The sequence below is a fragment of the Triticum dicoccoides genome, chromosome 2B, assembly GCF_002162155.2.
Source record: "Triticum dicoccoides isolate Atlit2015 ecotype Zavitan chromosome 2B, WEW_v2.0, whole genome shotgun sequence".
NCBI lineage: Eukaryota > Viridiplantae > Streptophyta > Magnoliopsida > Poales > Poaceae > Triticum > Triticum dicoccoides.
In genome coordinates this window covers 64160415-64183700 of record NC_041383.1, presented here as the reverse complement: position 1 = coordinate 64183700, position 23286 = coordinate 64160415, and the positions used below count along the sequence as shown (strand labels likewise).

General features: G+C 45.7%; 1 protein-coding gene and 1 long non-coding RNA gene across 2 annotated transcripts; one reads left to right on the top strand and one right to left on the bottom strand.

Annotated features, from left to right (window-relative positions):
- Window positions 1-3965: 3965 nt before the first annotated feature.
- On the bottom strand, window positions 3966-7120 carry LOC119367139. The gene is made up of 3 exons (XR_005176214.1): window positions 6867-7120; window positions 4709-4804; window positions 3966-4213 (listed from the first exon to the last, which is right to left on the bottom strand). It is a non-coding gene; the product is annotated as an uncharacterized LOC119367139 (long non-coding RNA).
- Window positions 7121-12402: 5282 nt separating this feature from the next.
- On the top strand, window positions 12403-15832 carry LOC119367138 (protein O-glucosyltransferase 1-like). The gene is made up of 7 exons (XM_037632742.1): window positions 12403-12534; window positions 12642-12690; window positions 13050-13686; window positions 14246-14438; window positions 14665-14729; window positions 14817-15027; window positions 15284-15832. The coding sequence occupies exons 3-7, from the start codon at window positions 13376-13378 to the stop codon at window positions 15668-15670; spliced, it is 1167 nt and encodes a 388-aa protein (XP_037488639.1). The 5' UTR covers window positions 12403-12534; window positions 12642-12690; window positions 13050-13375; the 3' UTR covers window positions 15671-15832.
- Window positions 15833-23286: the final 7454 nt, after the last annotated feature.

Here is a 23286-nt window from a genome sequence, read left to right as displayed (position 1 = left end):
ACATAAACGTGCCATGGTCGATTCCTCGGCACCAAGTGCCAGCAATGGGCACGCCATGGCGCCGCCGAGGCACTCCCGTTGGTCCGACCTCAACAGCGAGCTCCTCGTGTCCATTGCCGCCACAGACGGCGTGACTCTGAGAGACTACACATCCCTCTGCGGCGTATGCACCGCGTGGCGGTCCGCCCTCGCGCCGTTGTTGTACCCGTGCCTTCTCTCAGTCGCCCAGGGCCACGACAACTACATCGCCTCCGTCTTTTCAATCCCCATGCGGCGCTCGTTCCACCTGCACACCGGGTCCTCCGTCGTTGTTGAACCCCAACAAAGCTTCTACTGCCGCGCCCGAGCCGTCGGCTCAGGCAACGGCTGCTTCGCCATCGCCATGGACGAGGAGCGCACGGTTAACTTGGTCAACATGGCGGCTTTCGCCAGCTACTCGACGCGGAGGATCTTCCTCGTCGAATCCCGCGCCCGCAAGACGGTGCAGCTCGTGTCCCCGCCCGGGGACAACCAGTCCGTGTGCAAGATTGTGTTCGTTCAGAACCCGAATCCGAATCCGCCCGGCCACAACGACGGCTGGACAGCCGTGGCCCTGTACGGCTGTAACAACAGGGTAGCCTACATCGACACCGGCGGCGGCAGGAGCACTGAAGGCAAGGAGTGGACGACCGTCGACGTCGCTGAGGGGAGTTGCTATGACGACATGGCCTTCCACGCTGGAAGGGACAAGGTGTACCTCCTCGACTCATGCGGGGCCGTGGACGTCCTGCTCATTCCCCGAGGCGGTCAGCCCGCCCTAATCGAGCCCTTGCCGACCCTCGTGTGGGACCCTAACCCAACCGCCGCCTACGTCCCGCCCTACGACGTTGTGTCCACAAAGATGGTCACCAAGCACATCTTCTTCTGCCATGGCAGCCTGTACCAGGTGTGGAAGAACACCGGTGCCACCGTCAAACTGGGCAGCGGGAACTTCAGGATATGTGCCGACGAGATTTTCCTCCTGAGGTACGACCCGGGATGCTGGCCATGTTGGGACGTGGTGAAGGATCTGGGAGGCTGCTCCGTGTTCCTCGGCAAAAGCAGCAGCCCGGTGGTGGTGCGACCCACTGTCCCAGAGGTGAGAGCTGATTGCGCGTACTGGATAGACTGGCCGGACGTTCCCATGGTGTGTGATATAGCCACCGGAACCTCCAAGCCATGGGTGCTTCCTTGTGGTGCGTTAAAAGGTGACTGCTGGTACTTCGGTCATGACGACAGGACGAGCATCGACGGGGAGGGGGGAAATTAGACGGGACAAATCCCTCATCACAAGCTATGTCAAGCATGTTAGGTAAACCTAGAGGAGGCGCTATAGTTTTGATAGGCGGAAGAAATAAGTTGCAAGTGCGTCGTTGTACGAGTTCTGCAAATTCTTCTTTTACTGTTCTCCATAGTGTACAGTTTAGTAATATTTAATTTGTATTTTTATTCATTGCCGAAATATTGCATCTTTTCATTGAAAGATGATATTCATATTTTGTAGTACCTACCGATTCAGCAGGCTATTTCCTTTCTTTCATAGGATTTCATCTTGTTTGAAGTTGTATACATTCAACACTGTGGTTTTTGAGGGGTTCCGAAGGGATCGCAGGGAGAGACTACAGAACAACTCCCTGCCCTTCCCCCTCGTCTTGCCGCTAACTAAGGAGGCGATCGACGAATCACGTGCAGGCTCCAAGGAGGGTGCCGGCGGAGCACCTTCCTGGGTTGTGCGATGGGGAAACCTCGACCAATTCGGTGGAGTGGCATCGCAGTGGTTGTACTAGCTCTAGTGCAGAATTGTGCTATTAAGACATACTCCCTCCGTTCCTAAATATTTGTCTTTTTAGGATTTCAAATAGACTATCACATACGGATGTATATGGACATATTTTAGAGTGTAGATTCACTCATTTTGCTCCGTATGTAGTCATTTGTTGACATCTCTAGAAAGACAAATATTTAGGAACGGAGAGAGTATATCGTATGCCCTTGGATCAAACTGTGGAGATAGGCTCTCAATATCTGGGTGCCCTTATACCCTCTATGAACAGTAAATTCAAAAACAAATGAAAAAATAACAAAAAATCGGAAACTTTGGAACATCAAACATGATCAAACATTCAATGTTTTTTTGCAAAGTTTCATTCTCAAATAACATTCAGGGAGCCATCACCTAAAAGAATAAATTCAATGTTCAAAGTTTATGTGCACTTTTGAGCAGCAATTTTGTTATTTTTTGTGAGGGCTCATCGAGTGTTATTTGTGGCTGATAATTTGCAAGACCATCAAAAGTTTGATCGTCTTTGATCACCAAAAGTTTCAGATTTTTTATATTTTTTTCGTTTTTTATTTACTGTCCATGAGGGTGTAGGGGCACCCGGGAGCTGTCTCACCTTTCTTGCAAACTGTGCGTAATACATGTCAGACAAATAAAAATGTGTGCTCGAAATTGAAACATGTGCAATGAAAGATCCATTGGTTCCAGTTAACGTTTGAGAAGGAAATCATGTGTGATAAAGAGCACACAGTTCAGTCCAAAGATGTATGTACGATATATCGTCATAACACGCACGGTAAAACTTTCCAAATTATGTGCGTCGATTGGCGAACAATTTAAGTAACAAATTGTGTGTGATGATGGGAAGCATCACACATGTTGCGTAATGCAGGCATAGTTTGCAAAGTTCTGCACATGCTTTTTTATGAGGCCACTCATGTGCGGTGGCTCATGACAGCGCAAATCATGCAGTGAGAATTTTGTGCTCTACTGGGCAAACAATTTAATTAAACAAACTGTGTGCGATACTGTGAACCATCATCACAGTTTCACCATGCGAATCATGTGCGATTTGACTTGCTATGTCTGCAGATGAACAGCATGATCTGTCCGCAGAATAACAACAGACGTAGAGCAACTCTAGGATAGATGACTGCATCAACTTCAGAATACACACACTCAATTTAAGGGATTAAACCCCACTAAATTTGAGATAATATTGCATTACAAAGTGGTTACATAGGGGTAGAACATAAATAGGTAACAGTCTAGTCCTTCTTCTTAAATGCACCTTCCATGCCATCGTCTTAACGAGGACGCTTCGTGCCGCTGACCGTCAGCTTATCGTCATCGTCGTCGTCCTCCTCCTTCTCCTACTCCCCTTCCTCCTCCTCGTCTTCGTCATGGTTCTCCAAGTGATCCATCTCCGTCTCGGGATACTCCAACTTCGAGTCGGTCTCCGATGACTGCTTTGGACTTTCAATGAACTTGATATATTCGAGGTCGTTAAAACTGGAGGGGCGGCAGGGCAGCGTCATTGATGGCGCACCCAATGAATCCTTGCTTAAAGCGAGACTGCATGTGTCATTGTCGCCGGAGGAGTCTTGGTTCCATTGCCCTTTCCAGGAAGCCATGGCTGCGCTGCCAGAAATTGCAGAGAGAGTCACTACACCACAACACTGATCTAAGGACAGGAAAACTGCCGGGAGAACGCACTTACAAGGGCAGGCAAACTGCCGGGATAGTATTTCTCCCGGCAGATAGAACCGCCACGAGAACGGCTGCCGGGGATCACTTCTTCCGGCAGATAAACTTTTGCCGGCAGTTTCTCTGCCCTGGCCCATGTATATGCCGGCAGTCTATTTTCTCTCGGCAGATTGATCATGTACATGAAACTAAAATTACCGGCAGTTCAATTGCCTGCACAAGCATGTTGACCTGGCAGTTATTCTGCCAGTACTTTTATTTCAGCAAACTATTGTAGGCATCCCTAATGTAATATTCATCCATTATGTTGATGCAATCAGGACATATCATACAATTCATACATACACTTAAAAGTGACATATAGGCCTCATAAAAAACCTTTTGATTCGATAAACATAGAACATATATAAGCAAGTTCTGCCACAAAAAGAGGTACATATATGTTTTTCGATGTGCCACACAACTACAATGTAGTGCTACAAAGGGAGAAGTATATATGTTTCTAGATGTGTCACACAACCAGAATGAGCATACAGTGGCCTATGTGCCAAAACAAGCACCAAAATGAGCAGAACTTGCCAAAGTCTCCAGGTTCGACAAAGAAGGCGCATTACATTATCACTCCACCAACTTAATTGCAGGTCTTGCAAACCTTCAGCAGCTTGTAGATCATCCAAATATCCATCAACTAGTGTATCTTTGGGAAACCTGCAAAAACTCAAAATGGAGCTCTCATAGCACAATAAACTTGTTGTAACATGAACATGCAACTAGTACGGAAGCACAAGATAGCACAATAAAAACGCAATTTTTACATCACATAAGGACAAGTATTCTAATGCCTTCTTTGTTTGCCTTGCTGTTGGGCGTTGGCTGTAGCAGCACACGCTGTGAACTTATTCAGTACATGGAATTTGAATGAAGGCTGATGTTGTACACAGCTCGTTCATATTTGATGAAAAGGATTTGAACCAGGCTGATGTACACAGCTCGTTCCATTCAACTAATAGTAAAAAAACAGTAAAAATATAATTTGATATTCTTGTCGTTCAAACTTGTTTATAGTAACCTAAAGGTTGAGATTATGATCTACCCATGAAGAAAAGCACCCAACTTGTTAGGCATACAAATAAGGCACCAACAATAAACTCATCTCATTAAAATAATGTGCTTGTAACAGGATAAAATGGTATCCACTGTCACCTTTCGAAAAGCTGCTACTGAACTAAAATGTATGCAGAGACCTCTAGCTTGATTTGATGCGCCTTAGATGGTTCCTTCTCCCTTTGGATGATATGGCTGCAAAAGAAAGCAAAGTGAAAAAAAGGATTGGTGTCCACGCAAAGCAATCAGTGTCCCCATACAAAAAAGTAGGAGTAGGAAGCAATCAGTGACAGCAGCGGGTTGAAACTTGTTCAGCACACAAATATATTAACTTATTGGTCTTCATGTCTATCAAGGGTTTGCTTAAGGAGCCTGAGATCTCCTATCATAAGTGAAGTCACAGTATCTGCATACGTGAAAATCTTTAGGTAGGATATTTCATTTCTCCTCTATATTCCCATTTTGCCTAATTTTATTGTATACTTAAATGGACTAAAATGGATGCAGATTAAAATGGTGCAGGTTCCTGTATATAGGTGTTGTGTCAGATCACAATTGTAATGATATTTATATTTGAATTTCAAACTATAACATAATAATCTACATCATAAATTAGAGAATGATGTATAAAAAATATTGGGGAATCGGATCCATTTTGTTGCAACATTTCTGCATTTTTTTATATTTCATAAAAGATGGACAAACTGAAACCTAATACATTCAGCAAAAGGTCAAGTCAGTAACATAAACGGATAAACAAATTAAGTTCACATGACCTTTCTTCTGAGCCATTACTTTGCATGACCTTCCATTCAAGTGAGTTGGATAACAAAATAAGGACGAATCCATGTGACAAAACTGTATTTAGCCATATCCTAAGAATATAATGGAAGAATCGGTGCACAAACATAGTTAGGAGCATGTAAATTTGCATTGAGAAATCATAAAGCTGCTCAATCTCGTAAATTCTCCTGTTAAAATTACACTTGATTTCTCCCATGTCCTTAAGCACACATAATTCTACTTTTTGGTGAAAACAGATTTAATCGGCAATATGTTGACTTTTATCAATGTACATAATCCATTGGTCTACATGTGAAAATCACTAAAAGGATACAGTTTGGTAGGTCATCTATAGCTTAGAATACCTTACTACTTCCTCCATTCATAAATATAAGTCTTTTTAGAGATTTTAATAGGGATTACATATGGATGTATGTAGACGTAGTTTAGAGTGTAGATTCACTCATTTTGCTCCTTATGTAGTCCATATTGAAATCTCTAGAAAGATTTATATTTAGGAACGGAGGGAGTACATGTTAGCTGCCAATTTTAGAATCTAAATATTCGAGATGCTAAGGAAATATCATATTTACTATTAGAAGTAAACTGAACAAATAAGTATTTTGTGGTTACAATTGTAAGAAACCTTTTTCTAACTATGGTATATGAAAAAATGTCAAGCTTGAGTCCTTCCACTCACTCGACTTAAATTAGGATTTCTATTTTCAAACTGTGTGCCGCCTATCTTGAAAGGAGGGAGTACAACAAAGGGAATCTTTAAATAAAATTAGTTTAACTCAAGTAATCCATATGAAGCTAGCTTCAATTTTGTATCGACAACAGTTTTAAAGTTTATGTACAGATCTTTATAAGAAAGGTTATAAACACTATTGGACATGGTTTTGATAAATATAGGAAGCTAGTATAACTTTAGTATCAACGAACAAATATCTAATTCGTGGTTACAATTGTAGCCGAACCTTTTCTGATCACGTTATACTAAGCAATGTCAATCTTGAGTCCTTCGACATACTCCACCTAAATCGCTACTTCTGTTTTCAAACTGTGTGCCACCTATGGAACAGAGGGAGCAAACAAAGGGGGGCAGTAAATATAAATTTGTGTAAATAAAGATTATAAACACTTGGACATGATATTGAGAAATCTTGGAAGTTGCTACAACTCTACTATCAAATATATAGGAAATATTTGAAGTCTAGGCCTCATACACTTTGCTTAACGTTGGAAGGCATAAGTGCTTTCAGCTACAATAATTTTAACCTTCAGTTGTTTTCGAGGAACCCTTCTCAGATTAACTAATAGACTATGTACACATATTTTAGAGCTACACACATTCATGTGCTTGAATGCTGTCACAAGGCATGTCCTCAACATCTCGTCGCTTAAGACTTAGATCTAAGAACTCAAGTTGCTTGAACGGTAGGCTTTTCTACAGTGATCTAAGAAATCTCACCTGTCAAATCTCGTGGTTGCGGGAAGTTGAGGAGGCAGAGATGCTCACAGGAGAGGATGGTCGACGCTCCACTGCTCGGGGTAGAGGACGTAGGAGGCAGCCCCGATTGGTGCTCGGGTGAAGCTTGTGGGGGGAAGAATCCTGCTCGGGGAGGAAGCTCGCGAGATGGGTGGTGACGAGGGAAGGCATTAGCCGGAGGAGGGTGTTCGCCGCTTGTGGTCTGGAGAGGTAGGGGACGGTGGTGGGTGGACGCCGGCGGCAGTGGTCTGGGTGGAGGGCGGACGCCACTGCGATCTGGAGTGGTTGGGGCGACGGCGGCAGTGCTCGGGATGGAGGGCGGCCGCCCCCGCGGCTCTGGAGTGGTTGTGGCGACGGTGGCAGTGCTCGGGATGGAGGGCGGTCGGCGGCGGTGGGATGGTTGGGGCCGGTGGTACGATGGGTGGTGACGGCGGCGGCTGCGGTATGGCCGAGGGCACGAAGGATTTGGACGTCGATTTGGGGGCGACGCTATTATCTTTTTTTTAGGCGCTTTTATCTGGTGGAGGGCCGACGCGTGCACGTCTTGTTTTGGGCCAAAATTTTGGTCAATCGCGCGCTTTCCCCTCATCGCGCTAGCGCGCGCTTGGGCCTGATATTTTGGCCTCGCGCCAAAGTCGATCCCCGGCAGATTATGAGTCGTCGTTTAGTTGTCTCGGCAGACAATACGCCCTACAACCTACAGGCAGTTTATGTGCCATCATTGCTCAAGTTCTCCCGGCAGTTTCCCTGCCTCGAGATGCTTGTACCGGCAGAAACAAATTTCCCGGCAGTTGTTTTGCCTTGGTCGGGTATTTCTCCCGGCAGTTAATTGCCCCCAATCAAGTGTTGTGGTGTAGTGAGTGTGGGAGGATGATGGGATGAAAAAGACAACAATGACGATTCTAGTGCGGTTGACACATTATATTGGCACATTAGAGGGTGGTTACAATTCCGATATAATCAACCACATTTAGTTACTGCGATTGTAGTTCTCAAGATGATAACTACGCACAGGGTTTTGAAACTTTGACACAAGATTCCTTAGAACAATGTATGTGCGGTAACTATGATTCAATAGGTTGTGCTTTCTAGCAAATACACAAATAACATTCAACATTGCATATTTACATTTTTCATTCAAAATGTATCATATATCATGGCTTGAGCGAGATTATTGAAAATTTTCAAGCATTCTTAATGCTTCCCATTGATTAATGAATCTCTACCCAATTCTCAAAAGTAATTCAAAATTGCACACGATAAAATTAAAGGAACTGCGTACGATTATTAGAACCACTAGATGCCTCGATGCGCCATTGGCGCAAAGATAAATTACAGAAAACAAATGTAGCAACTTATGAACAATATGCATTTCACGAATAATCTGCAAAGGGGCAAAAAAAACGCAACCAAGAATTCAGATGAACTATTTGAAGGACGTTTTTCGTGAATTGTGTGCAAGTGATTATGTTCATATCGCGTTTTATAGAAAGCCTGGCTGTAACCTAAGTCAACTTTGGTTAAAAACATGCATTCCATTGCCATGTGAGAAGAAATCACTGAACAAAAAAATACTATTCTATCCACTCAAAGTCGTTTTTATTGTGAAAAACACAAACAGCATGTCCTCCCAATGGTCATTTTCATTTAAAATCATTTCTTTTCTTCTTTTTAATTTTGTATGAGAGCAGATCTTAGTTATTATGAAGCTGACATGCAGAAATACAAAATTAATGCATGGTGGGTGAAATTGAGATGTATCAGGATGGTGGCCCTTCTCGTGATCCCTACTCATAAAAAGGATTTAGGAATGAGATATATCAGGATGACTTGACTCTATATGACAGCAATTACCTGCTTCTCTGAATGAATCGAGATTCAACACGCATCCTTTTAGGGGTTAATTGTGTCGGAGAGATTGTCCATAACACCAGCTTAATGCTCAATGATCAAGCCGGCTCGGTGCTATCAGGTTGACTGGAGCCCAAGTGGGAAATCCACTGCTTGATAGGAGAGTCGTGTTAGAGAATGTCAATACATATTTGTCCCATTGAAAATAGTTTCTCCTTGAATTAGTGTTTGGAAATTCCAGCTTCAGCTCGTACGGTCAAGCAAAGAATATCAAAATCTTAATTGAAAATTACAAAACGACTACAATTTGAAAGAAAAAAAATATTGTATGGGATGTACGTCTGTTAACTACCAAGTGAGCTCTTCCATTTTCTTGATTATTTTACAAAAAGGATTACACATGAACACGATGGAGTATTGCACGTAAACGTTAGTTTTGGTGCAAAAACAAGCATTCCATTGCCAGGTGTAAAAAATTCAGTGAACAAAAAGTTAAATTCTATCCACTCAAACTCGTTTTTTATTCTGAGGGACACAAACATGCATATTCCTTATGGTGATTTTCATTTAAATATCATTTCTTTTCTTCTTCTTTTTTCTCTTTTGCATGAGAGCATATCCTAATTATTATGAAGCGGGTACGTAGAAATCAAAAAAATAATGCATGGTGGGTGAAATGATGCATTTCTTAGGATCCTACTCATAAAAAGGATGGCGAACATTTCTTACGACTGGAATAGAAAGGGGAGACATAGATGGTTGGCAGGGCAGAAGCTATAGAGGTCTGGGACGTTCTTCCATTTTTTTTTGTTCCAGTTGTTTGTATCTCAAATGTTTAAACGCAGCTCTTAGCACTTAAGCAGCCACCTGCCTTTGCTCAAGCATCAGGCGTTAAGGGTTCACTTTGAGGTGTGGTAAAATAGGAAGTGATATGAGCTGGAGCAAACGCATGATGCGTATGTACATTTAGGAATGAGACGTGTCAGGATGACTTGACTCCGTACAACTGTATGCTCTTGCTGGTATGAAAAGAATAGAGGTACCACAGGTGTGCTTCTAGATGTTGATTGTGGCGGGGAGATTCTCCATAGTACCGGCTAGATGTACAATGATCAATCGCGCTCAACCCTATTGAGATGACTGGGCTCAAGACCGGAATCTGCTGCTTGATGACAGACAACCATGCGGCAAACGATATGAGGATTCGTGGTAGATAATCGTTCCATGAAAATAGTTCTCCTCGTATTGGAGTTTGGAAATTTCAGCTTGAGCTCATATGATCAAGTTTTGTAGAAATTGGCATACACATGAACATCTTCCAACATAGGCAAAATCATGATGAACATGGAGCAATTGAAACGAGCAAAAGGCAAACCTACAAGTGTGAATACCAATTCTAACGCCACTTGGGTTTCAACTTTTCACTTGGTCACGTAACTTGTTGCAAACAATCTTGAATCGTTGCCCACCTATGCTTAAGTGAGTTACCGTTGCGGTTTCACCCACAATTGCAAATGGGGGATAATGCTCCATCTCGTGGAAGAATTCTTGAATCTTCCTCCTATATGCCGAACCCTCCTGATCCGCTCACATATTGGATATGGTGTCACCTCCAACCATGCGATGCACAGTAATTGATATTCTTTCATCATGTATGCACTTCCTCTTTTGGTTATTTTCCTAACTTCCAATGTGGGCAATTTGATCTTCAATTTCATGAAATTGATTAGGATGGGCATCATCCATCAGTTTCTTACTGTGCTAACCATCATTGGTCTTGTTCATCACTTCCACATCGAGATTGTCCGACAATATGCATCACAAAAATGGATTTCAATTGCAGCATCACACATGGTTCACACATGTATCATACACCTATGACAAATGAAAAAAGCGTCAACAAGATCGAAGTATATTGTTTGGTTGTTCGACCACCCAATTAGCCAAACAGATTACGTGACATACCATGGTTGGGGCGGGTTGTTGCTGTCATTGAAGCTGCAGCGAGTTATCGACATGGTAGGACGTGTTGATGTCGAGTCCATGCCGAAGGGGAAGCTCTTCTTCATGCCATTTGAGACACTGGACCGTGACGGCATGAAGCCAGTGTCCTATGCCTACCTGTAGCGAGCTCTTCGTCAGTTGCTTGCTTGGCAAAAATTGCGACCATGGCATTGGCTCAGCGAGTGACACACGCATTATTCGTGAGGCTATGGATTCGAGCCGTTGAGTGTCATGCCATCCATCAATGACTGACGAGGTGGCTTGGGCAGGGGAGAGAGATGTGAGATATGTGGTGGTTGGGTTGGGATGCATGTGCGATGCCACTGCAAAGGGAAAAGGTGATAGGGGGAATGACGACATGCGGTGGACAGAGTTAATGGCAGTGAGCAGCAGCTACGTTGGGAGGGCGATGGATTAGAGCGGTTGGCAACGACTAATCCGAGAAGGAGCGCTCAAAATGAGACAAAGGTGAGCAAAAGGGGGGAAAGGAAAGGTTTCAGCGGACTGGGGCTGATGTGGGCATGAACCCCAATTTGGGTCCAAATAGGACTATGACGATCCGCGAATAAATGATGGCCCCGTTGGTGAGGAGTTTCGGCCCAAATGTGCCTCCGGACAGCCGCACGAATAAATGAGGAAGTTTAGGGTTGTTCCTTGAGGGAGGGTCCAATTCGTCGCATTATGATGAATCGCACAGGGCCAACACACTAATGGGCTGGCCCAACTAGCTGCTACAAATTCTAGAAGGTTTTGGTCAAGTATTTTTTGTTTTTTAACCAAATTTTTAGATTTTATTCTTTTTTAATTTACATTTTTCCTGGGTTTTTATGTTTTTCATAATGGTCCAATTGAAACAATCCCAAAACTTTAAATTATGTTTGGGATGTTTTTTATTTCATGAATTTTTAAATAAATGTTAGGTTTTTTTAGAAAACATTTGCTTTTAAAATATTCTTATATTTTAAGAAATGTTCATTTCTTATAAATAAATTTCATGTTTTATCAAAAATAAAAAAATAAACTAAAAGGATCAGAAACATAACTAGTTTTTTTAGAACTGGTTACCATAACAAGTTTTTTTTTGATACAAAAGGATGTATGCATCACTCAGTCCATAACAAGCAGTACCAATGCGGCGACGGCGACGGCGGTGCTTGTGCGTAGCCTGGGCGTCCCGCATCGTCTTCCTGAAGTGCGGCACCCGCTAGAGCTGAGAGGACACAGCACCATGATTGGGCGTTTTAGGGTTTGCAGTTTTCGGCGATTTAGGGTTTCCGAAATTAAAATTGGGGAAAACCTCAGCTCGATCATCAACTGGGATTTGGATTCCCAAATTTTTGGCCCTCTTCCCTAGCAAAGCTCCCCCGCCCCTTTTATCTCGGTCTGTTGCGAAACTCCCTCCGCCTCACACGTAAGCCAGCGAAACCAACCTGCTCTGACCGCGTCCCGCCTGCAGCTACACGAGCCCACGTACGTGGACGCCTTCTCCTCAGCGATCGGCGTTCTGTTCCCTTCTGCGGCGACGATCACCTCATTCTTTCCCTGTTTCTTTCTTTCACAGGGCAGAGCACATCGCCACCGCGGTCAAAAGCAGGTCTCTGGCCCTGAAAGAGACGCAGAGGTGGAAGGGAGGCCGAGAGCGGCCAGGCGGGCGATGGCCGCCTCCGCGCCTGACGCCCGGAGGTGGAGCAGATCTGGCGGTCCGTCATCTCCGGTGACCGCCACCGCGGTCTTCCTCTTCGTATTCGTTGTCGTGGTCGGCGTCCTCGTCTCCGTCCGCTGGATAACCACCACCGTGAGGCTGGCACACTATTGTTTTTCTTAACATTATTGATGTTTACTGCCATCTGGTATACTGATCTTACCAACATGGATTTTGTTGTCATACATGTATGCATGCAGACTAATTTGGCAGACACCAATCTAGATCGGTGGCGCACAAACCCGGTAGGTAAGCCTACTCACCATTCTTATTTGCTTGATCTTCCTCTCTCTGTTTTTCTGTTTTCATATACACTTGCTATGAAATGTCATTTTACATGATTTTTTTCTGGAGAATGTATTTTACAGGGCTGATTCATGCTACAAAAATAAAATGTTATCTGATCAATCAAATAAGAAAAGGAGAATTTTCTGTGTGGAATTTCTAGCAACATTTTCACCTAGTAGGATACCTACTGGCGAGTTCCAGCCATTTTAACTTTCGACTTGTCTAGAGCCCTAGAAAAGGAGAAATTTTGTACTAAAGAAAAGAATTTCAAATTTGTTGCGAAAATATCAGCTTTCTAACAGGAATACTCACAACCACAGATTCAATCTCCGTCCATGCAGGCGATCCTGAATTCCTGACCGCCACGCATTCCACCTCCATCCCTGCCACCCCTGCTGTGCCGCCGCCGCCGCTCCCCACATACTCCCTCTCCTGCTCGGTGCCAGGTGCTGGTGACCCTGACATCCCAAGCAACATCTCTCAGACTCTGTGCCTCGCACTCTCCTCAAACGCAACATGCGCCGCTGTCTCCGAGACACAGCTGGTTCCCCCCACTGCCGCCGCCAACACCTCCTGCCCCGCCTACTTCCGCTTCATCCACGAGGACCTCCACCCGTGGCGCGCGGCGGGGGGCATCACCCGCACGATGCTCGACCGTGCGCGCACCACAGCCAACTTCCGCCTCGTTGTGCTCCATGGCCGCGCCTACATCGAGCGCATCGTGCCGGCCTTCCAGACGCGTGACCTCTTCACCATCTGGGGCATCCTCCAGCTGCTCCGCCGCTACCCTGGTCGCATCCCCGATCTCGACCTCATGTTCGACTGCGTGGACTGGCCGGTTGTCCACCCTGACGAGTACCAGGGGGAGAACGCCACCGTCTTGCCGCCGCTTTTCCGGTACTGCGGCGACAATGAGACACTCGACATAGTTTTCCCGGACTGGTCTTTCTGGGGCTGGTAAGCAACTGCTCTTGCCTTTCTTCGCTCTTGTATTTCTTACACGTTCTGTGCGTTCCTATTTCCAAACATCTGGGTCACTATTCATTAATAATGCAATTGAAAAATCCCAGCATTAAATCATCACCTGTGATTCGTGCACCATTACTGTTATGATAATCATACTTTTACTAGGAATAGTAGTACAAAGACAATATTCTTCATGTGAGACATGATTTGCAGTACATAAGCTTTGAGTCTTTGACAGACCCAAGGACTTTCCAAATTTGATCAAAATAGTTGTCCAATATACATGGTACATTATCTTCGTGTATGTATGAAACGTACGAATGCACTTTTTTTTTACTTTCGTATCAACTAAATCCGATGTTCTGATGCTAATGGAGCAAATCAATGGACGCAAACTGGAAGCAAATGGTAAAATATCAGTATGTTTCCCTGAAGTTCTGTATCTTGGGAAGTGTATAAATTTGAAGTGCATATCCAAATTAAATTTGTTCTTCTATGCTTTGATTTCTAAACAAAGTGCAAACGCTTAAACTGACTTTTGTGCGGATAGGGCTGAGATCAATATAAAGCCCTGGGATGCGCTGCAAAAGGATCTGGATGCTGGCAATAGGAAGGTCAGATGGATAGATAGAGAGCCTTATGCTTATTGGAAAGGGAATCCAGAGGTTGCAGCTATAAGGCAAGAGCTTGTTAAGTGTAATGTTTCCAGTGAGCAAGAATGGAATGCACGGATTTACAAACAGGTACTTGTTTGAGTTTAGGTTGCACTGCGCTCTTTTATACTTGAAGGGAGTTTTGACATCCCATTTTATTCTTACAAGTTCGAAATGCTATTCTATATTTTCGAATTATGTTGATCGTATAATTCTTCTAATCCTTCTGACCTTGAACACACCCTTTTTTTAACACAATAATTTTGATGTTGCCTATATGGCTGATAGCTTGCTTATTTTTGCTGTTTTCATTTAGGATTGGGTCAAAGAGAGCAAGGCTGGATACAAAAAATCAGATTTGGCCAGTCAATGCACCCACAGGTTTCTTCTCTACCTTTCTCTTATTAAAAGTTTTGTAAGACTTGTTTGTTCTGTCATCGGTGTTGAAATTGTTATGTTGGGTGATAGGTACAAGATCTACATCGAAGGATCAGCGTGGTCAGTTAGCAAGAAGTATATCCTAGCTTGTGATTCAATGACGCTGGTGATTAACCCAAAATACTACGATTTCTTTTCAAGGGTGCTGATGCCCACTCAGCACTATTGGCCTGTTCGAGATGACAGTAAGTGTAACTCCATAAAGTATGCTGTTGATTGGGGAAATTCTCACAAGAAAAAGGTATGTTATGCTGCACTATCTAGCAGCTAGGAATGAGCTTAACTGTTTTTTTTTATGTATGAGCTGAAACACATTGGTCTTTAGTACTCCCTCCGATCCATATTTATTATCGCCAATTTAGTACAAAATTGTACTAAATTAGCGACAGTTAATATGTGTTGGAGGAAGTAGAAAATATCATACCATACTTCCCGTGGATTCGATAGTATGTGTTAAGAACATGTTCTCACACCTCCTCTTCAAAAACTGTTCATAGGCACAGAAAATAGGGAAGGAGGGAAGCAAGTTCATTCAACAAGAACTTAGTATGGAATATGTATATGATTACATGTTTCACCTCTTAACGGAGTACGCTAAGCTCCTAAGATTCAAGCCAACCAAGCCTCCTGAAGCTGTTGAGGTCTGTCCCGAATCTTTGGCCTGCCAAGCCGTCGGCAGGGAGAAGAAGTTTATGGAGGACTCCATGGTGAAGTCTGCAAACGTCGCTGGTCCGTGCAATCTGCCTCCTCCCTTTAGCCCTGAGGAATTCAGAGAGCTACATCAGAGGAAAGAAAAGTCGATGAACCAGGTCGAAATGCTGGAGCGAAATGCTTCAAAGCCCGAGGAGAGAAATTCTTCAAAGCCTGAGGGTAGCAATCGCTGACAACTCCCTGGTCTTTTTTACTTACCCGAGGACATGCATATAAAGCTTGTTAAGCTATTTAGGATTCATGGTTGTACTAATTTGGTAGTGGTGATACCAACAGCTTCTAATTTAATTGTTCAATTGCGTAACATCTAGAAAAGTTGAAGATGCTTTTAGATCTCTCCTGATCTCCCTCCGTTCATATGTTATCAGTTTTTACCATCTGTTATTTTAGTTGGAGAAGTATATTTTTTAAGGGTATTAGGAATCCTACTATTCTTCGTCTTTTGCCATCCTTTCGATCTATTCTGGATTGATCGACTGCAACAGCATTCTTTACATCTACTTGTGACATGCAACCCACTTTGAAAAATGACATAAAAGAGTTGGGATGTTGGGCATCTTAGGCACTTTTTTTGGTACTATAAACAACGGTATTCACTTTTATTTATTTATGTACATTACTAACAACTTTAGTCATTTTATCATACAATATTCTCCTTTAGTTATTACTTAGTAATTGGAGTACCTCGTGTTTTTTAAAGAAGTTCCATGAAATAATATTTTTCAGCAAAAGAGAAAAACTTCCATGAAACTTTTCACAAGGATGACTTGGTGAGGGTAATGAGAGATTACCTTTGACAACGTTGTAGCAGATTCAAGAACTTGGGAGACTTGAAGGAGTTCATTTCTGCCAGGCTCCGCAGGTCTTAAATATGTGTCCAGTCTTGGCGACAAATTCAAGATCTGCATCCTAAAGAACTGCTCCCTTCAGATTGGAATAAACGTTAGGAACGGGATTTTAGATCCCAAATTTAGCTAGCAAAACATGTATATTCACAAAAAATATATTTAGAAACTTCATTCAACAACGAATACTTCTTCTTCTTCCTCCCAAGGCCAACGCACGGGCCACCGGCCAAGCCGCCTGCGACCACTGCCCACGGCCTGTGGCGCTCCCGCGCAGCCTCGCTGCCCTGCCCTCCCCGGAACTGCTCCCCACAGCCGGTCTTGCCACCGCCCCCAATCATCCCTCTAGCCCCGCCCGCGTCTTGTTTTTTTCTCTGGCGAAGCTGCACCACCGCCACCCACCGCCCATACCCTAAACCCTAAGATAGATAATGGGGTAGCCCTCCGGTGAGCCCCTTCCTTCTCCTTCCATCCCTCCACTCACTCCGGCGAACTCTCAAAATCGATTCACCCCAAAATTTTCGGTCAAGTGCCATTTAGCTAAAGCGATCACATATTTGTACATATATCTTACTTATATGAGTATGACATTCCAACAAACCTTCACATGCATCCCATCGTCGATTATATAAAGCACTACAAAGGCAAGGCAACTAATACATGTGATTGTTATAGCAGTGAAGTCAAATAATAGAATAAATATGACATGCCGAATATAACAATGTACAATGCAACATGGATGCAAAACTTACAAGTGCTACTTCAAGCAATTAATAGACCCAAATATATTTGGTATATGAACCCATAAGACAAAGCTAAACATCCATAAAATGTGCAACAAAATCATGTATTAAAAATTACTTATAAGGGAACTAGGACGATGGTTGTGGTACCATACATACCATGGAGGCTGTGTGAGGATTTGCCCACGCAATCATAAAAGGTTGTGGTGTGCACGACATGCCTTCTCTACATCCTCCCTAGAGTCCTCGTGGGCCTTCTATTCTCCCCCATGCATCGAGCGGTGCAAACCGTCTCATGTAGGATGCGCTGGCTCCCACCGACCTGATTCAGCAACGGTAATGAAGGAGGATGCCAGGTAAGACAAGGCAGTGGCAGCGAAGATGACAACCACGAGTGAACGGTATCTCTATCTACTTCTAATGGAGCAGTTGGTGAATAGTCTCCAAAGTTTATTTTCGCTGGGTTTTTTTCGTCTCTCCTCCCACCACCCCTCTCATTCTGGTCCATCGGTTTATTTTTCTCTCCACTCTTTATTACAACCAGGACTTTCCTAACGTATAACAAATCACGGATCTAACTTCCTGAAATTATTCATACCAATCGATTTCTTTTATTGGTTCAATTTATCTTAGGAAACAAATAACAAATTTTTAAGAAACAAATAATAGATTTGAATCTAACTTTCCTAACTTATCTAAATCAATCGATTTCCCTCATTAGTGAAATTTGTTTTAGGAAATAAATAACAGACACATCACAAACTTTCCTCCCAATAAATAGTTTATTAACATTTGCAAACTTTCCTAATCAGACACGTCACAAACGGGCAGGTACTGATATCATGTTACCAAACAATAAAACCCCATTTGCATAGAAATCAGTTCAAAATCCTAACTTTCCTAAATTTTTACCTTTCCTTGATAACATCCAATATTTCCTATATTTTCCACTTATTGAAGGAAATCACCCCTCCATTGATATTAGCATTTTTTGGAATGAGATCTCCCGGTTATGTTTTTTTGCGATTCTTTCCAATTGTGACCTCTCCTTCCGATGCGGCTCCTTCTCGCATAATCACCTCCACCACAGCCAGCTGACGCCACCCTAGACCTCTTGCCTCTACACACCTTCTCCGCCACCTCCTCCTCGTACTCCATTGACAATACCTCCACCACATTTGTCCACGGCGGTGTCGAGGGCATGGCGCAACAGCGTACCAGTGGTATAGCAGCGCATAGCAGCAGGAAGAAGCACGCAGCAGGCGAGGTGAGCGGCCGGCAGTGGAGAGCAGAGATGCGGCTGGCGTGGCTGAGGGGGCGGCCGGCAGAAGATGGCCGCGACAGGAGGCGGCGCGAGGCAGGTGTCGTAGTTCTAAGCCTGACAGTAGAGTGGGGGGCAGGTATGGAGAGGCAAGGTCCTAGCTATGGAGAGGTCGTAAACACAAGAGATGTACGAGTTCAGGCCCTTCTCGGAGGAAGTAAAAGCCCTACGTCTCGGAGCCCGGAGGCGGTCGAGTGGATTACGTGTATATGAGTTACAGGGTGCCGAACCCTTCTGCCTGTGGAGGGGGGTGGCTTATATAGAGTGCGCCAGGTTCCCAGCCAACCCACGTAATGAAGGGTTTAAGGTACATTAAGACCGGGACGTTACTGGTAACGCCCCACATAAAGTGTCTTTACTATCATAAAGTCTACTTAATTACAGACCATTGCAGTGCAGAGTGCCTCTTGACCTTCTGGTGGTCGAGTGAGTCTTCGTGGTCGAGTCCTTCAAGTCAGTCGAGTGAGTCCCTCGTAGGTCGACTGGAAGGTGATCTCTTCTAAGGGTGTCCTCGGGCAGGGTACTTAGATCAGGTCTGTGACCCTACCCTAGGTACGTGACTCCATCATTAGCCCACGAATGGATTGAGGCTTGAGTGATGAAGGAGTTGATGTTGTTTCCGGTTAGCTTTCGCATACTGGTCGTGCGTTGTTTTGAACCAAAAAATTCTCTCTGCTGATAGTGAACAACTTTTCTTCAGTCGACTCGATCCATTCTTTTTCTTCGTCGAGTGATCTTTTGGACTTCGCTGATTTCCGAGCGACGGATCGCAGGAAATCCCGCGTCTGGCAGACTGATCTGCCGTTCGCGGATTCCGCGGGATACGGAATTTGGGGGAGCGCGCGAAGCAGAGCGTTCCGCGGCGCTCGGATGGGACGGGGCATAGATGCCTCGATCCCCGCGCCGCTTTTTTCGCCACGTATCACGCTCGTGCAACTGTTTCAGGATATGATTAGATCGACCGGGCCCACCTGTCATCCACTCGGAAGGGATCTTATAAATGCGCCCGGCGAGGGTTTTTTGAACAGTGCCTCAGCATTCTCTCTCTGCTCCCTTCGTCTCCGCCCAACGCGCTCGCTCTCGCCTCCGCACAACTTCTCCTGACGCGCCTCGCCGGTAGCCATGGTCAAGAAGAAGACGGCAGCGCTGGAACGCGTGAAGAAGGCGTCGGCGACGGAGAAGGCGAAGGGGAGATCCACCAGCCGCGGCGGGTCTTCGTTTAGATCTCGCCTGCCGAAAGGCTGGGTCCAGGGAGATTGGATCCAGTCGACCATCACGGAGAAGGAACTCCTCGACATGGCCAACAAGGGCCTGATCCCTCATGGAGCTGCGAGGCTTCCGGGGAAAGAGTGGCAGCCCCAGCCGGAAGAGGGTGAGTGCGTGCTTCTGGCTACCCATGTCGACCGCGGATTCTCTTTGCCGCCGAGCATTTTCTTCCGTGGTTTCTTGAACTTCTTTGGAGCGCAACTCCACCACTTCACCCCGAATTCTATCGCCTATCTTGCCGCATTTGTGTCCATGTGTGAGAGTTTCCTGGGTTGTCGACCGCATTGGGGTTTGTTCAAGCACATATTCACGTGTCGCTCTCAGACCGTGAAGAAGGCGAGCCCAGGCGACGAAAAAACCCGAGTTGTCCAAATGTGTGGGGGTCTGGGGATCCAGGTGAGGAACAAGAGCACCTTCCCAGCCATGACATTTCCCGAGTCAGTCAGAGGCTGGCAGTCGACCTGGTTCTACTACCAGGATCAGTCGACGCCGGGGCAGTCGAGTGGACTCCCTCAGTTCACCATGGGTCGAGTGAACAAGCCCTCCTCTCTGAAGGTGATTCCGGAGGAGAAAGCTGACGTGAAGATGCTGATGGAGCGTGTAGTTCAGTTGGTTCGGGAGGGAGTGACGGGTATGGATCTCCTGGAGGTTTTTCTTAGGCGTCGTATCCAGCCTCTTCAGTTCCGGAGCCATTGCATGTGGTTGTACTGCGGGACTGAGGATGTGACTCGGGTCAATCCAGAAGCAGTCGACGATGCCACTCTGGAAAGGTGGATGGCCGCTGTTACTGGGAACAAGGATAACCCTCGCGGAGCCAGAAGGATTCCTCCACTCGACTGCCACAGTGATCCAAACAAGGTATGTCATTGTGTTCTCGTCGCATTTATTTCTGTTTTCTCTGCCGATCAGTCGACTTATCTTTGTCTTGATGTCTATCAGGCCCTCACTAAGCTGTACTCGATGCCCAATGGAGCACAGGCTCCGACCGAGGAGGGAGAAGCAAGCGGGGGCGAGAGCCAGGAGGAGGAGTGGGACTCGGACGCCGCTGAGGCTGATGATGATGATGACGACGATGATGATGATGACGATGAGGACGAGGAAGAGGAGGAGGAGGAGGAGGTTGCACCACCGCGCTCGGAAAGGCGGTCGAAACTTGTCCATGACCCTGCGACTGAACGCGGCGAGGGGGTTGCGACTGTTACCCAGTCGACCAAGCGCCCTCGGACCACCTCTCTGGCGCCGACTGAAAAGGCGTCGAAGCAGCCCAAGGCGGCCCCGTCAAAGCCGACCAAGCACCTGCCGAAGATGAAGGTGTCCATCCCCACCATATCAGGGTAATCATGTTGCTTAAGTCTTCTTGTTTTGTGTGAACTTTATCTCTGGTTGGCGCTGGAGTTAGTCGACTGACTCTTTGGAGTTGCAGTGCTGCTACTTCTGAGACCTCAGCCCGGGCTGACGATCATGAGATGGAGGACGCAGCAACCTCAAAACCTGGTACTATACTCTTAACCCGTTTCTAGTCGACTGACTCATGATCTCTAATTCTGATTCTTTTCTGTAGCTCCATCCAATGTTGTTATCACTCTCCCTGATGATGAAGAAGATGAGGAACCGCTGAAGCACAGAATGAGAAGGAAAGCGTCCGCTAGCAGGGTGCCCCAGGATGTGACGGTGCCTGAGACTCTGGTCGCGGAGGAGGAGAACACCACTCGACACATTGTGTCCTTCGCAGATCCACTGACGAGTGCTCTGCAGCCCTCCCTCTTCACGACGCACCACGTCCCAGAGGACCAAGCTGGCGCAGCGAAGGAGGCGTTATGCCAGGCAGGGATCATGATGGAGCAGTTGAAGACCATCCGGGATGCGAGCCAGGCAGCTTACGACGCCTGTTCCGCCCTCCAAAGGAATGTTCAGGTCAGTCGACCACCGTTTGTTCTGTTAGGATATGCTATCAAAAACTTTTCTTTCCAGAATTTATAGTAGTCACCCACTGGGTGTGTCGATTTAAACTCCGTGTTAGCGGGGGCACGCTGAGTGCACCCGCTGGGTGTAGTCCCCAAGGCTAAGGTCGACTGCTGGTAGTCGGCCTTAGGCTTTATAATTTCAGTCTTTCCGTCATTCGACTATGGCGAATGGATTTCGCAAACCGGTGGGGGCACGCTGAGTGCACCCACTGGGTGTAGTCCCCAAGGCTAAGGTCGACTACTGGCAGTCGGCCTTAGGCTTTATAATTTCAGTCTTTCCGTCATTCGACTATGGCGAATGGATTTCGCAAACCGGTGGGGGCACGCTGAGTGCACCCACTGGGTGTAGTCCCCAAGGCTAAGGTCGACTGCTGGCAGTCGGCCTTAGGCTTTATAATTTCAGTCTTTCCGTCATTCGACTATGGCGAATGGATTTCGCAAACCGGTGGGGGCACGCTGAGTGCACCCACTGGGTGTAGTCCCCAAGGCTAAGGTCGACTGCTGGCAGTCGGCCTTAGGCTTTATAATTTCAGTCTTTCCGTCATTCGACTATGGCGACTGGATTTCGCAAACCGGTCGACTGGTCGACTCTGTCTTCACTAGGATTAGTGGGGGCACGCTGAGTGCACCCACTGGGTGTAGTCCTCGAGACTACGGTCGAATGCTTGTATTCGGCTGTAGTCTTAGAAACGCATGATTTTTCCTTTTCCACTCGGAAGTGAATTATCTTTGACATTTAGTCGATTGGTTCTTCGCAGAACTCCTGTGACCTTGCGGCTCGCTACACTGAACTGGAAAATAAGCACATTTAGCTCGAGCTGAATTTGAAGCTGGTTCAGGAGAATCTGACGAAGGCAAAGGAGGAGACCGAAGGTATGTTTGGTGAGACCTCGACGACTGCTTTTTCCCTTCATTTGTTTCAAAATCTGATCTTGCTGTAACTTGCAGGTAAGGTGAGGGAGGCCCAAAGGAAAAAAGACCTTGAACTAGCTGAGAAGATCAAGCTTGTTGACGAGAAGTTAGCTTCAGTCACAAAGCTTGAGCAAGAAAATGCTACTTTGAAAGCTGTTCTTGGTAAGAAAAATGATTTGGAGGTCTTCCTGAGTGGTCTTGCCAAGAAGCTGTTTCTTATGCTTGAAGGTAAACCTTCAACAATCATTTTCAACTGTGGTTTTTTCATTCGACCATTGCTTTGACTCGGTGATCGTCCTTGCAGAATTTTGTCAAAACTTTGAAGAAGAGACTAGCCGGCTGGAACCAAACCTTGACCCCGTCAATTCTCCGGTGAACGACGAAGTTGCCATGAATGTTTTCCGACTGGAGTCCCGTGTTGCAGCTGCCGTGGACTATCTTGCAAGGCTGAAGGTCGCCACATCTCGCATCGACTCAACGCTCTGGCCCGGGGAGACACTTCAGAACGACCTCGAGTCGCTGATGGCTCGTTTGAACGCTGTCCCTGGTCGAGTGCAGGAGTGGAAAAAGTCCTCGGCTCGGTGTGGTGCAGATGTTGCTCTGTGTCTGGCCCGAGTCCACTGCAAAGATGCGCGAGAAGACAAGCTGGCTGCCCTCCGAGTGGCCAACACCAAGAAACACGACTTCAGGTCCTTTATGGAAACTTTCCTTGCTGCTGCCACTCGGATCGCAAATGGA